A 15,328-nucleotide genomic window follows, 5' to 3' on the forward strand; every position below is an offset into this window, starting at 1 on the left:
CATTCAGACATAACCTGAACTACTGAAAAGATCAATTTCCAGAAGGTTTATTCTGTATAAACTACATGTTAGTCTTCAGTAGAGTATCTTTTTTTTCCTTTTTTTTTTTTTTTTTAATTTCGGTTGTTTGATGTGCAATATGTTTTTGTATGCAGGTAGTAAATAAACTTTGATCTTCCATTTGCTGAATTTTTTTAACTTTCTACTTTTTACACCAATTGTTGCAAAATAGTTGGAGCTATTAATAGGCTTAGGATAGTATACTTTGCTTTTTAAAAAGCATTTATACTTGCTCATAAATAGCATTAAAATGTCAGTTGGCCACTTAATCATTTTGTAATGAATCCTCTGAAATCTTAACACAAGTTTAGGCTGTTAGATGCATAGGTAATTAATAATACATGTGATAATTAGCAAAAAAAACATAAAATTCTAATCAAAGGCAACTTTGGAAGACAATGGGGGATAGAAGATATGACAAGCAATTTTTAAATGATAGGCCAATGATTTGCTTCTTGATTCTCAGCTTATTTTGAAGGCGCTCATACCAGTGACCAAAAATCAGTTATTAAACTTTATGTATGTGTTTTAGCCAGAGCTTAATTTTTATGAAGATAAAGACATGAAGTTTAATAATGGTACAACAGTTAGTACAGCTAACTGTGAGGTCAAGTAATTGTTAGACATAGGGGAAGACTTTGTTCCACAATATATGGACCACTGAACAAGAATGACAGCCCTTTGTATTATTTGGCATATGCAAAGTGTTTTTTGTGTGCACAGTTTGTGTTAATTTTTTATGTGCATAAAAATGTGATTTTAATTTATATGCTCTGAAGGATAATTCAGGGTATAGTTAAAAATGTAAAATTTGCCAGCTCAGTATATATAACCCTAGCCCTCAAATTATTCTGATTAAGGTTAAAATTTGCTGGTATTAATTGCTTTTTCCTGAGGCCTTCTAATTGGTTCTTGGTAACAGAATTTTAAAGTAAGGTGTGAGTAGTGCAACTCCTGTCCTTTATATATAAAAGGTATCAAGTAATTTCATGTCCTGATATTTAAAAAAATTACCCACAATGTGGTTTTTTAAATCGATCAAAGCTAGAAACAGGTTAAATTGTCTTAGTTCTCTTACATAATTTGGTTAAAAATTATAAGGTATTAGAATTTTAATTAATGCCACATTGGTAAATATGGTAAAGAAAATGATTTTTCATTTTCTCCCACGTAGAATAGTCAGATACACTAAACATCCCTTTTCCATAAAGATTGTTTCAATGGGAATGGAAGAAACGTGAGTATAGCTGAACCAGTTCTTCATTCTAGCAATAACCATACTAAGTTCATTACTTTACAAATGACTAAACCCAATGTCTTGTCCTTTAAAAAATATAGGTAGTGCAGAATTGTGATAAATACGCAGTTTTTTTAGAGAGCCCACTCCCCAAAGGGTAGCCATTAATTCAGGTAGCCTTCTAAATGTATTTGAGAGGGGTCCGTCTTTTTGGCTGCCCTCCTAGTTAGATGAGATGTTGCTATGGGAAGAACTTGCCAGTATACACTAAACAGACACTTAAGCAAAAGATGTATTCTGGAGCCTGGTGCGGTAGCTTATGTCTTTGGTTCTAGCTACTCAGGAGCCTGAGGTGGGAGCATCATTTGAACTCAGTTCTGGGCCAGTGAGACCCTCTTTAAAGAGAAGGAAAAAAGGTATTCTGGAAGATCTTGTGCAGTTTCAACAATGTTTCACAATATATATGTGAATTCATATATGACACCTGAACGGAATCATGAAGTAACAGCTGAGATTATATGGTGGCAAAAATGACCTGCTTTTCCTGAAGCTTTGGGAGGCCTAGGATTCTTGCTTTAGGCATCACCTTTGTTAAGCCTTAAAGGGGGCTACAACTTGTGCAAAATGGTGTCTCAACACTTCAGACATAATTGGCAAAAGTGTAATAGGAATACACAAATCTTTATTTTGAAATAATCTTGTATTTTAATGTGGAATTAGAAGCAGCACATCAAACTGGTGAGTTCATAGAAACTTACCTGAGATGATGCTGGGTTCCATTGCTGTTGTGCTAAGTCACGTATTTTTGTAGCTGCTGTTGGCTGTGTCTAGAGTTTTGTAACCTAAGGAGGGTCTTATAAAAGTTGGTATGTTAACTAAATCTTGGATTGGGAAACAGCACCATTTGTATCCTCTGCAAACAGATTTACACTTTTGAGGCTCAAACCAACTAGTCTTCTCATAGGCTGTTGCCTAAGGACAGATAAAAATGGAAAACAGGCTATGTCCAGGGACAGATGATTGGTGGTTAAGAATGGCAGCAAAGGAATATTACACCTGGATTTTCTTCTGTAAGGTTTCAAGGAACTTGGATTTGAACTGTGAATCTACTGTTTTGGCAAAAAATCCCAAAGAAAAGGATGTTTGTTAATTGTCTCAGTCTTCCTGTCTTTGCTACGTGATTTGGATCCCTTATGCTTTTTCATAAGAATATCTGTCTGCTATAGTGAATTTGCTAGCCCCTTATTTTTTTTTTTAATTTTAGTTCTTTATTAGAACGTGTACTTGAATGGACTGTAGCTGCTCATAACCCATGTTAATCTCTGATAGTATTTGGGTTTTATTTCAGGAGCTTTTGCAATAAAGCAGTAACTGCAATCTGCCGAAGTCAGACTGTTAGCAAGTGGTGTTAACTTAAAACTGATTTAAGTCCATTACATTGAACAGTAGGAAATTACCACTTTTGTAAGGGTCAAAAATGATCAACTATTAACAATTTCTTATGGTTCAATCTAATTACAAATCTTTAAAAAGTTTATCAGTATATCATTTCAGATTCATCTGTATCTTCTGTACTATTATTTCCAGTACTGAGGTAAGGTACACAAAAATTCCCCTGGAAAAACTATAGTTTTGTAAGATGATTTCCCACAGTCCATTTGCTTATTTCTTCCTTTGACAATTCAAAAAGATGCTTTAGGTAATCGTACAGAATTAGAAAACGCTATTTTAGCTCTATTAACTTTTTCTCTATGGTTTCAATTTTATCCAACCAGAGAGGGCTGGACTAGTTGATATCTTTAAGGCCCTTCCAATAGTAATTTGAGTCTAGTCACATGTCAGACCCTGGGCAACATCTAACCAAATGCCCAAGTATTCTCATAAGGAGTATGCCAAATTTAAGTGGTGTTTGTTTTACATATGTATCCATCCCAGACATGTTTCCACTATGCTGAATGCAATCTATAAGATATTCCGAACAAGGACAAAGTAATTTTTCACAAGTTTTACAGCCCCACTATTAGGTACGCTACTTACTAGCTTCTTGAACTTCTTTGTATTTCAGTGATGAGGATGTTCTTTTTTTGGGGGGGAAGTTTACCCCTTTGTACCTTCTTAATTGGATTAACTGTAAAATGTACGTACTAATTTTCATTAAAAATATTTTCCAATAGTTTTTCTAGATAAACAATTTATACTTAATTGTTGCTTGGTTGCTTACATTTCAACCTCTAGGCTTTTTCAGCTAACTTGGCTGTCTTCAGGTTGTAAAGAAAAATGTAAACATATTCGAAATTTCATTAACTGAAACTGCTGTAAGGTGTTAGCAAATGTTAACCATAACAGATTATCCCATATCACTGGACTGTTCTATTATTGGGTCAGGAATAATAGGTGACACAGGATAGAAGCTCTTCCTATATATATCTTGTTGCTAAGGCAGTAGTTGGCTCTAAGCTGATAAACAGCACACTGTACAGCAGTCCAAAAACTAAAACCAGAGCTTAGGTCATTCAAGTTAACTGGTACTCAAGGTTACTCATTCCAGGATACTTTACATGACCAAAAACCTAGGAGAGCATTCTACATTGTAATTTTTTTTACTTTGTTTACATAAAATTTACAGGGTTTTTTCTTTTTTTAAGCTTAGTCTGTTCTTTGACATTGTTGATTCATGTTCTAAATTTTCATCAGATTTAACATGTTTGGAGGATCATGTGCACTCAATGTGAACCTACTACAAGCTTCTGAACTGCAAAACAACTTTTTAGGTCGCTGTCAACAGAAAGATGCCTTATACAATTTCTCATGATTGAAACAGAACTCTGCATTCTAACCTAAAACCCCACTAACCCTTTAAATGAAGCATTATGCCTGCGTAAAATTTTATTTTTAGACATTTCTGATATTAGGTTTTCTTTATGGGAGGGCATTACATATTCAGTATACTGAATTTATACAGCTTTCAATGTGGCAATATATTAAGCTAGTTCCCTAATTTTTCTCTGTTCTCATTGGCTTTCCATTTATTTAAATGTTTCCATAAGTACTCTCATCATTTGGAAAATACTTGATGGCAGGAGAACTTGCTTAAAAACTAAAGGTGGAGAAAGAGTTAATTTCCAGGACAACCCATTATAGCTCACTTCTTACCAACAAAGCAGTTTTTATACAGCACCTCAGGACTCATTTCTAATAATGTCAACCCAGATGGCCAGTAAAGGCAAGGGAAGAGGCTGACTCACAAAAATCTCTGATATTGAGGTCTAATATGAAGGCTATAGATAGGAATTCCCCACAAACTTCTAATGAGGACTAATATGAACAGCGAATTGGAGAGGACACCCAGGACCTCATTCTAGTTTCACTAGCCATGGGACCTTAGAAAAAAGACCATTTGCCCTGGACTTTTGTTTCCCAAGCCATAAAATGTGGAGGAATCCTCACAATTTCAGGTTGGTCACGTATCTTTCCCTTTTACAGAGAAAGCTGAAGTCTCAAGGCTCAGATTTACCTGGCTTCTGTTTACTTGGCTTCTGCAGAAGTTTAACTGGCAACCTACCTCTCATTCCCTAAGTGTGTTTAATCATGCCGCCTTCTTTAAAATGTATCTGGAAGCACCAATGAGTAAAGACAAAGGCCCCAAGCTAGATCTGTAGAGATAAGTACTAGACTCACATCTCAGTACCATCAAGGAAAACATGCTTAGGTTATCAGAACTGTAAAGGCCATAGTACAAAAAGTTAAGAGAATGGAACTCAGGATCTGAGAAAGATCAGCCATCCTCAGCATGTTGCCTTGGGTGCTTAACCTTACTAAACTTCCATTTCCTCACATGTAAAATGTACATCATAACTAGTTTACTGAGATACGGGAAGAATACTTAGCACAGTGCTAGTACACTGTAAGTACTCAAATGTTACAGATGAAGTATTTTGTAAGAAAATACCAGTAAAAGATAAAAGTTTTTTTATGGATCGTATTTGTATCAATCACCTACCATGATCTAGAGCCCTCACATGGATGACATTTAAATGTTCAGTTTGCCTAATAGCCTTCAATGAAACATGGATTCTTCTACTTAAAAAAGGTAAGCCTGGAGAAAATAAAACTGATTACTATGCAAGAAAAAAATGTGCTCTGCTGTGCTCCTTGGTATTACTTTTAAGTGGTTTCCATTGTGTTAACACCTGTCTTAAAACGGGTATGTTGTCTGCACTGAACACTCAAAAGTATTTATACCTATTAAGTTAAATTTCCCTTTTTAGAGTTAATGCTTCATTGCCTGTCGGCATATTATCACTATCTGTCTTTGAAAAATTTGCTTTTAAGTCTCAACTATTTCTTCATAAAGCTCTTGTTCAGAGAAACATTTTTTGATTTGTCCAATGGACTGAAATAAAAGGTTAGTAAACCAAAATACAGTTGATCCTCATTATTAGAATTTCTTATTTGTGAATTTGCCTACTCCTAAAATTTATTTGTAACTCCGAAATCAACATCCTTTTCTGGTCATTTGTGAGTATTTGCAGAATGACAAAAAATTTAAACCACTTTATGTGCACAAGGCAATGCTCTTATCTTGTTTAAGCTCTCACACCATAAACAGGTATCCTTTTTGTGGTCTATTTAGTGCCAAGTTTCATGTTTGTGCTTTTTGTTGGTGATTTTGCTGTTTTAAGATGGTTCCTAAGAGTAGTAGTGAAGCGTGCTACCAAGTGTTCTTAAATGCAAAGAAGGCCGTGATGTGCCAAGCATGAGTTATAGTGCTGTTGGCTGTTAATTCAAAGTTAATGAAATACTAAAGAATGTTTTCAAGCAGAAACAGGTCGATCAAGGTTATATACTGACTGGCAGATAATATTGTGACCAAAGCGTCACAGAATCTGTGTTTCTCTTAGGAACTTGTTCCTTATTTGCCAATTCAGTGTTCATAGCCACCTTAAAGAACAGAATTACCACAAACAAGAACCAGCTGTACCTTCATGTCTCCTTGTCCCTGGAAATAATTTATCCTGCATAAAAGTCTTAGAAGCCAGTGTTTCATCATACAATAAATCATAACAGACTCCATCAGATTTTAAACAAGGGTATAGGATAGAAAACACAAAGAGCAGATATACCTTTACTTTATACGGCAGGTAAATGTTACCTCCACTATTTTTTTTAACCTCAAAAGTCCTTGTATCCTCCAATAATTAAGAACCTTATGATGATTTAAGGAAGTTTAGATGGTAGGTAGTATAATTTATCATCTTAGAGCTACACATAAGAAATACTCCTGTTGGGAAATACATACTAGTTTATATCAGATGTTTTATTTTACAGGTCCTCTGGTTAAGATCCTTATATATTTTATGTTAGGCGAACAGTAAGTAATTTGCCTTTAAACATCATTTAAATTTATTAGTGAATAAATTTTAGAGTCCAAATTAAATATGTTGATATTGAGAACATTTCAGTTTTCAGTTTTGCTAACAGTGTTTAAGCTTAATCATAACAATTGCAGAAGTTTGATTTATGTCAAGAAATAGCCAACTGAAGGAATAATTTATAAATGGTCAGTACCTTTAAGGGGCTAGCTGAATACAATGTTAATACTCATGCCTGTAATCCCAGTACTTTGGGAGGCTGAGGCGGGAGGACTGCTTAAACCCAGGAGGTTGAGGCTGCAATGAACTGTGATTGTACCAGACCTGTACTCTGAAATCTTTATCATACTATTTTTAATGCATGAAATAAAAGAGAGCAAGGACTGTCATCTTCACTTTGCCTTGAAAAGTAGACATAGGTCCCAAATTATCTGCTAAATGAATAATGAACAATGTTTCTATTCAGATGGTGTGTGCTTGCCCATAATATGCAAATATTCTAAACTATAATCTGATTTAAAATCCCCAAATTTAAACAAGAAAATTATACCAAGGCTTTGAGATTTAGCTGGTGCTAAATCATTTTTTAAAATTGTAGCTCTGAGGCATTTTATTATAAAAACTTAGTACTCATATACATAAACTAATATGAACTTAAAATTCATCATACATTTACTTCATTTTTTAGCTTGACCTTCTAGTAAATCTTTAGCTTCATTGATTTTGGCTGCTATATAAGGAGATCCTCCTATAGGAAGAAAGAAAAAAGAACAGTTACAATATGGATTCTCAATTTCTGCTTGGTAAAAAGCTACTCTTGTTTCAAGGACTCCAGTGCTTATCTAAGGGAGATTTAGCAGAAATGGTGTTTTTAATTTTTAAAAAATAATCCTGACACTGCAACTGGATGACCAGATATATTGTGACCAATGAGAAATGAATTAATTTATGTGGAAGAGATTTCTACAAAAATAACACCTTTTTAGAAAGCTTAAACTGATAGAAATAGGATTTCTATCATATATATTAGATACATATGTATATGCCTTTGAACTGGTGTTAGCCTATTCATGATGATTACAGGTCATAAATGAACATCAATTATACCATGTCATTTTAATACCATGATATTCTCAGAGGCTTCTGAGCTGTTTACTGGAAAGATCCCAGTTTGCTTTACATCCTTTTTCTGTCCAGTTTTTCTTTTCCTATTATCTACTGTCCCTTCACAATGTCATCTACAGCTGCTTTCCTACGAATCTGCTGGAGGAGTGACTCTCAAAGTATGGTCCTAAGACCAGCAAGAAATAACAGGAAATTTAGTATAAATGCATATTTATGGGGCTCCACTGCCGACCTACTGAATCAGAAGCCCTCCATATAATACAAGCTGAATTTCATAAAAGATACTGTGAAGTAGATATCAATTATAACCCTGTTTAAACTGTCAAAACCCTTTTAATGAAAGCCCTCTCCTGTATAAGTAAAAGGATACAAATACTAGAACATGAATTCTGTGGTCTATTTTTTGGTATTCAAAGAAATTCTTGCTTTCCTTCAACACAGCCAAGGCTGCATAGAAGTGTATCAGAAACGAATAAATAAATCCCGTAAGTTTCTATCTAGGTAATCTCCATTTCAAGGTATCTAAAATGGATAAGGAAAAATTACATTTTAGTTTTATGAAATTTAACGTTTTAATTATAACAAATGTAGGCCAGAAAAACCCACAAAACATAGTAAAAGTAGCACTTACATCTGCTCATTCTGTAAGTAAAGTTTTCACTCAGTTTCTTTTAAGATACCAAAAATTTATGGCTCCACCCTAGGAGACAGGACTTACACACAGATTTAAGTGTTTCCCTTCTAATAGCCGGGAATTTGAGATAAAATTATCCCATTAATAACAATTAGTCACACCAACAACATCAACGAGAATTTAATGACTACTTACCTTTGTCAGGATGATTTAAAAGCATAATTCGTCGATGAGCATCTCTTATTTTCCCTTTATTGGCAGTAGGGCTAATTAAAAAAAGAAATGGTATTTACTTCATCCTACTTCTGCATCACATCAAAAAACTGTACATAAAGGCCAATTAAAGACATTGTGAAACTAGTAAATTAACACAATAGTATGAAAAGCTGTTTAGAAACCTCAACACACCCAATGCGTATCCTAAATTGGGAAACTAAACTCCTTAGAAAAGGCACTCTCAAAAATGTGTTCAACTTGTAATACTCATTACAACAGTCCTTTTATTGATAAGAAAAGCATGTTTAAGGATTTGAAAATGAAGAAGGCAGAGTTTTTGTTTTTTTTTTTTTTTGAGACAGAGTCTCTGTCACCTAGGCTGGAGTGCAGCGGCTTGATCTTAGTTCACTGCAACCTCGGCCTCCCGGGTTCAAGCGATTCTCCTGCCTCAGCCTTCCAAGTAGCTGGGATTACAGGTGTGTGCCATTACACGTGGCTAATTTTTGTATTTTTAGTAGAGACGGGGTTTCACCATGTTTGCCAGGCTGGTCTTGAACTCCTGACCTCAAGTAATTCACTGGCCTTGGCCTCCCAAAGTGCTGGGATTACAGACGTGAGTCACCGTGCCCGGCTGAAGGCAGAATTTCACCACAAAAAAAAATGTCAGTTACAGAGAACAACACTGAACACTGATAATCTGCTGAGGAGTTTATCTTTCAATAAATGAAAAAGTGCCTGTGTTTTAGCAAACACTCCAGGAAAAAAGAAAAAGTGCTTAAGTGGTAGTGTGCCTTCTCATTTGAAGGACTGTTTACATCTTAAAAATAACATGAAGGAACAGTACAGTTTCATTGATTAGAATTGGTAATATCAATCTTCCTAGGACAAAATCCCCCATGACCCTCTCCTATTAAAGGAGAGAAGGTCTTATATTTCCTCATGGCTCTAGAGTGGTAGAAAAATGCTAAAAAATATTAGAGATTATTTTACCTTACACCTAGTATTAATGCTGCTTCCCGTTTTGTCATTTTGGGTTCAAACCCACCTCTATAATAGCCACCACTGAAGGCCTGAAAGAAGAAATGCATTTGTAAAGAAAGGTTAATAAAATAAAGTCGCTTTAAAAAAGAAGTCTGGAAATATTCACATAACTAAGAAAAACTAAGACATTTCAGAGGACTTTAAGTTCAATTCCCAAGGTATTTTAGCTAAAGGTAAATAAGGTTTATAAATAAGTAGCAACAAGTAGTATTTTAATGATCATTAAACAGATTCATTTTTTTCCAGCCAATATGAACTATCTTAGAAATATAAGACAAAATAACAGTGTCTGAAAGCCAGGTCTTCCAGGAGTAAAGGAAAGATCGTTCCAAATTAGCCATATTGTAGATAAAAATCTACAAGAAGTGGCTCAAGAACACGATCTGGAAGTCTTTTGATACAAGAGGTTCAAGGGTATTTTAAACAAGACTTTAAGATACATATACAGAAAATACCACTATTAGGTCCTCTGACCTTGCCATGTCAGAAATCATATTGGTAAAGCCTACAATCACTCTATTCTGTTACACTTAATCACAACATAAATATTCAACAGGTGATCACAGCCAAATCTATTCTTAACTGTGACCACAGAGGGTATGACCATAACATCAAGCCAAACCCTATAGCCTAATTAACTAGAGTGCTACCTATGTATGATGTCTGGGAGTGCCAAGGCCACATGGTAAGATCGGATCACTTTAGAATCATATACCTCTGTGTGTGCGATTCAGAGCAGATGAAGGAAAACAAGAATATGTACAGATGATGCTGAAGGTGATGGTATGTGAAAAAGTGATTATTTCACATGAAACCTGGGTCTAGTGGGGTACTAGAATAATCAAAACCCCATCCAACTCTTTCACATATAACATCCGTTGTTTCAGGGTAGCACCATTACAAAGTTCAGAACTTCTATACTTTCCTTGCGGCAAGCAGGAGAATGGGTCCAAAGCAATCACTTAGAACTTCATGGATATTTGGAAATTTACCCTTCCTTAAGTGTGGCTCTAGGTTTCAAATAGAAGCAGCAAAGAATTAGCAAAAGTGTTCATTAAGTCTTACAGATTTTGGTAGGCTTTGAAAAACTTGTTTTACTTGAGGCTCCATATGCTTCATGGCTTGCAAAACGTAACGGCCTAAAACCAAAAGCAATAGAATAAGTACCCTAACTCTCCAATCTCCCCGACTTCACTTCCACCCCCAAACCATAAACAAACCTGCAAATCCTGCAGCAGCAATGGTCAGTCCAACTGCTACCACTGTACTGGCCTGGTAAGGGGGAGAAGAGTAAATATTTACTTCTCTAATTCCCACCCTTTCTCATTTTGCCCGTTCTTCCATCCCCAACTCATTACAAACTGCATTTTAATAGGAGAAACAACTTTTTTTTTTTTTTAAGAGGCGGAGTCTTGCTATGTTGCTTAGGCTGGTCTTTAACTCCTGGCCTCAAGCAATCCTCCCACCTTGGCCTCCCAAAGTGGTAAGATTATAGGCATAAGCCACCATGCCTGGCCGAGAAACAACTTTTAAGGCGGAAATATTCTTTCCAGTAATCTTTAAAACTACTGCATCTGTTATACTGAATGCATTAAAGTTACAGGATTCATTACTATGGGAAAAGGGGCAAGTTCGACTTGCTTATTTATCTCTACAATAGTGAAAAAGATGATTCCCTCCCTTGGAAAACTTCTTTCATCACCGGACAAATTAGGTCACATTAAAGTTCAATCAAAAGTAGTGTAAATAGGTCGGGCGCGGTGGCACACGCCTGTAATCCCAGCATTTTGGGAGGCGAGGCGGGCGGATCACTAGGTCGGGAGATCGCGACCATCCCGGCTAACAGGGTGAAACCCCGTCTCTACTAAAAATACAAAAAAAAATTAGCCGGGCGTGGTGGCGGGCGTCTGTAATCCCAGCTACTTGGGAGGCTGAGGCAGGAGAATGGCGAACCCGGGAGGCGGAGCTTGTAGTGAGCCAAGATCGTGCCACTGCACTCTAGCCTGGGAGACAGAGCAAGACCCCGTCTCAAAAAAAAAAAAAAGTGGAAATAAGGTTTCTGCTAGAGAACGAAAAACTGTTTACAGACGGCTCCTGTAAAATTCTAACAACGCATTTTCGAGGCTAAACGTGGGCTAAACTAGGAGACTAATACCTTTGGCACTGCCCTGTCGTTTCCTAACAAGACAGGCCCAGATATGCTCAGGAAGCATGGAGAAGACATCTGTCAGCAAAAGCCAAAGAGAAGGATACAGCAAAGTGGAGCCAGTGCTGTGAAGATGTGTTAGGGCAAGGGCACTTATAATCAAATACGTTTCCACTAATCTCCGAGTCCACGATAGCCTCTGACCTTACAGGAGTTCCAGGCAAGCAACACCTGCAGAGCCCGTGCGGACAAGACTGGAGAACCGTGCAAAAAGACGATGTAAAAACACAAAGACCCAAGAGCAGCGAGCCAACAGGGTTGTGTCCTGGTGAGTGTGACTCCCCAAAAACCGAAACCTCCCGCCCAGAGTCGCACTAAGGGGCACAACTTCAACTCCACACCTCCGAGGCCGGGAGCTGAGGTTGAGGCCTGGGCCGGAGGTCGCCAAGAAGACCGGAAGGCCGCACTCACCATGGCTCCGGCTGGGCTCCCTTGCTTCCACCGGGAGCACGGCTCATCCCAGCTCAGAGGGCGCGGCCAACACCTGCACGCCTTTACCAAAGAGCGACGCAACTCCCAACCTCAAGCACAAACCACCCAAGCACAGGCGCCCTACGCAACACGGCAGGAGCAGCCGCAAACTAGGCCGTAAAACTGTCGTAAAAGGGGACGCGGAGGAGAAGAAAAGTCGCTTCAGCAGTGGACAGAGCGGAGAAAGCGACTTCGGGTTGGTTGAAGGGTGGGCGGATCTCTTTATTTCTAGGTGTAGGGGTGGGGCTTCTCTGTGTTTTCTGTCCTTTGCTCCTGGGCGGTGGGTATTTGGGAATTCTTGCAGGGAAGGGCATGGGCAGCCTTACTGAGAACGGTTTTTTTCCCCCTACATCTTAGCACCTCGTTTTGCCTTTATTTTATGTTAATAATTGTCAAGGGTAATGAATATAGTTAAACATGCTGTGACAGATTTCCACCACGAACCCAAACAAATATGTTGTAACCCACTGTAGGAAACGAGATACCCAGAAAAAGAAATGAAACCAACCACACTGTGTTTCAGGGGTTGCTCGGTAGCATTTTTTAATGTAAAAGAACTTCATTTAAGGATGTGACTTGACAAGACTTTGTGAATGTTTGGGTTTTCGTTTTGTAGAATGGGATTAAAGACAGTTCATATTCTGAACATGGAATGTCAAGATCCTACAACTGAAAAGGGCTATTTAAAAGTTTTCCTCCTCACCCAAAATAAAAAGTAGGGCTGGATTTTGCCTTTACATGGACATAGTTTCATACATCCCTACATAAATGCTTGAGAAGAGAAAAATAATGGAGACAATAATGGAATTTTACAATGCAATGTTTGCATGATCAAAATAAGTTTGGAGTTACTTCCCACTCAGAATTTACAGAGTGTTAAATATCCGTTTACATTGCAATGCGGTTCTGCTTTGATGAGTTGGTTAGTTATTAAGCAAATATGCAAAATTTTAGGGTTTGTTTTCCTCATCTATAAAAACAGTTTGCATTTGATAATCCAAGAGCTCTTCTAGCTCTAAGGTTTTTGTGATGTAATTTATTGTCAACACATGATTTAAGGTGACATCCAGCACTAAGACACTACCATTAAGTTTATAACTTCCTCTTCTGCCTCTCTTCTATCTAGTTTTTACCCAACAATTACAAAATAAATAATCAAGTGAGGCATAAGACCTTGGGACCAAATTGGCATCAACAAGCTAGAATGCTATCTGGAAAAATTTATTATGCATATTTTTGGTATGTACAAACTGCGTAATGCAGTTTTCTGGAGGAATAGATTTACAATAGAATCTAATTAGCTTTTAGACTTTACAAAAGCCCAGACTCAGGAAATTGGGAGTAGCAACACAGCAAGACACTTTGTTGAGCTGAAGATAGCTCTGTTTTTGGTGGCAGATCGAACTGGAGGTAACCTGGCTCTGTCACTTACTAATACTGTGACTTGGACAAGTTATTTCTGATTTGAGTTTCTTCCTCATTTGTAAAATGAAGGTAATGATAACTATCTTGCCGAGTTTTTGTGAATGTAGAGATTATGCACATACTGTGTTCTGCATATGGTCATCACTCAGTGTGGGGCTATTATTATGAGGGAAGCCAGAGTGCAAATTGGAGTGTAGAAACCTTCCTCATTCTCATGATACCTCACTCATGAATCTTAAGTCTGGTTGCCTCTTACCTACCTGCCAAGATCCTAGAAACAGCCTTGAAAAGTAATCTTTTTAAATGTCCATTGACTGATGAATGGATAATCATTCCTCATTTCTTCTAGCTTCTGGTGACTGCCAGCATTCCTTGACTTGTGACTGAATCACTGCAGTCTTGTAAGCCAGCATCTTGAAATCTCACTCTGCTCCAACTTCTCCATCTTCACACTGTCCTTCTCTTCTGTTTGTAAAATCTCCTTCTGGTTTCCTCTTAAAGGATATATGTAATTGCATTTACCAGCTACCCAGATAATCCAGGATAATCTCCCCTTCTCAAGATTCTTAACTTAATCATAGTTTCCAAGACTTTGCCATATAAGGTAACATTCACAGGTTCTAAGGATTAGGACCTGAAATCTTTGGAACACATTATTTAGTTTACTATAGAAAGTAATAAAAGACAAAAGAGCGGGTAGGGACAAAAGAATGAGAAAAGACTCAAGCACATCTTAGTTTCTCATCCCAAATTTTTAAATCAGGTAAGTCACTTCTCCTTGGTAAGAAATAAGTGAGAGTTGAGAGTAGTAGCTAAGAGTGTTCTTGCACTGTGGCTTTCAAACATTTTTTGAGTGTCATCCTTAGTAAGAAATATATTTTACACTGTGACCCAAGGAGCACATACATACTTGCATGCACAGATATACATAGTAGACATTTATTTATGAGATAATACTTATCCTTACTTCATGAAATGCATGCCAGTCTTTTCTGTTTCTTAAAGAAGTAAGTGCTGGAAAACCTACTAAACTCACAGCCCACTAACTGGTCATCACCTAAAGTTTGGAAATTATCACTGCAAAAATCCACATTTGGAACTATAATGCCAGGCAAATAAGGGGTTCCCCCACCAACTAAAAGCCATGTGCCAGACATTGTACTAAATGCTTTACATAGATTGTTTCATTTCACCCTGTGAAAGTAACATTTACTTCACTATATTGCTATATTGCTTTGCTATATTGCTGGATGCATTTTGCTTTTCCCCAGATCCTCTCTCTACCTTTTTTTTCCTGCTCTGTGCTCCAGAGGAGCAGAAAGGTTAGTAGGGTGACCTTAATGAACTGTATCCATGAGCAGCTCTCTCGTTTTCTGGCTTAGGGTTCATTTAGGTTTGTGATCAGGAGATCAGAAGGCAGGAGAAAAGTGAATTCATGGTTTTTATTTCTACCTCTCACTTTCTGGTGATTGCTGTAGGCTGAATGAATTGGTCTGCTGAAGAATACAGCTCCTGTTGTGTGCATGTGTTCTGGTCATTAC

General features: G+C 37.2%; 2 protein-coding genes across 2 annotated transcripts in view; one reads left to right on the forward strand and one right to left on the reverse strand.

Moving 5' to 3' along the window:
* Positions 1–88: 88 nt before the first annotated feature.
* Positions 89–12,273, reverse strand: DNAJC19 (DnaJ heat shock protein family (Hsp40) member C19). Its single transcript, XM_063621850.1, has 6 exons — positions 12,233–12,273; positions 10,906–10,957; positions 10,751–10,824; positions 9,635–9,714; positions 8,624–8,694; positions 89–7,417 (listed from the first exon to the last, which is right to left on the reverse strand). The coding sequence occupies exons 3-6, from the start codon at positions 10,802–10,804 to the stop codon at positions 7,347–7,349; spliced, it is 276 nt and encodes a 91-aa protein (XP_063477920.1). The 5' UTR covers positions 10,805–10,824; positions 10,906–10,957; positions 12,233–12,273; the 3' UTR covers positions 89–7,346.
* Positions 10,926–15,328, forward strand: part of LOC134732847 (uncharacterized) — a 73,935-nt gene continuing 69,532 nt past the window's right edge. Inside the window, exons 1-3 of the mRNA XM_063619967.1 lie at positions 10,926–10,960; positions 12,043–12,159; positions 12,211–12,570. Coding sequence (XP_063476037.1) covers positions 10,926–10,960; positions 12,043–12,159; positions 12,211–12,570 — 512 coding nt within the window. The remainder of the gene's footprint in view (positions 10,961–12,042; positions 12,160–12,210; positions 12,571–15,328) is intronic.

This window comes from Symphalangus syndactylus, chromosome 17 (genome assembly GCF_028878055.3).
Source record: "Symphalangus syndactylus isolate Jambi chromosome 17, NHGRI_mSymSyn1-v2.1_pri, whole genome shotgun sequence".
Taxonomy (NCBI): Eukaryota; Metazoa; Chordata; class Mammalia; order Primates; family Hylobatidae; genus Symphalangus; species Symphalangus syndactylus.

Coding starts and splice junctions, on each gene's coding strand:
- DNAJC19 (XM_063621850.1), bottom strand. CDS start 10,804: ATGAAGCATATGGAGCCTCAAGTAAAACAAGTTTTTCAAAGCCTACCA. Junction 9,715..10,750: donor TTCAAAGCCTACCAAAATCT/GTAAGACTTAAT, acceptor TTCTTCTTTCAG/GCCTTCAGTGGTGGCTATTA. Junction 8,695..9,634: donor GCATTAATACTAGGTGTAAG/GTAAAATAATCT, acceptor TTTTTTAATTAG/CCCTACTGCCAATAAAGGGA.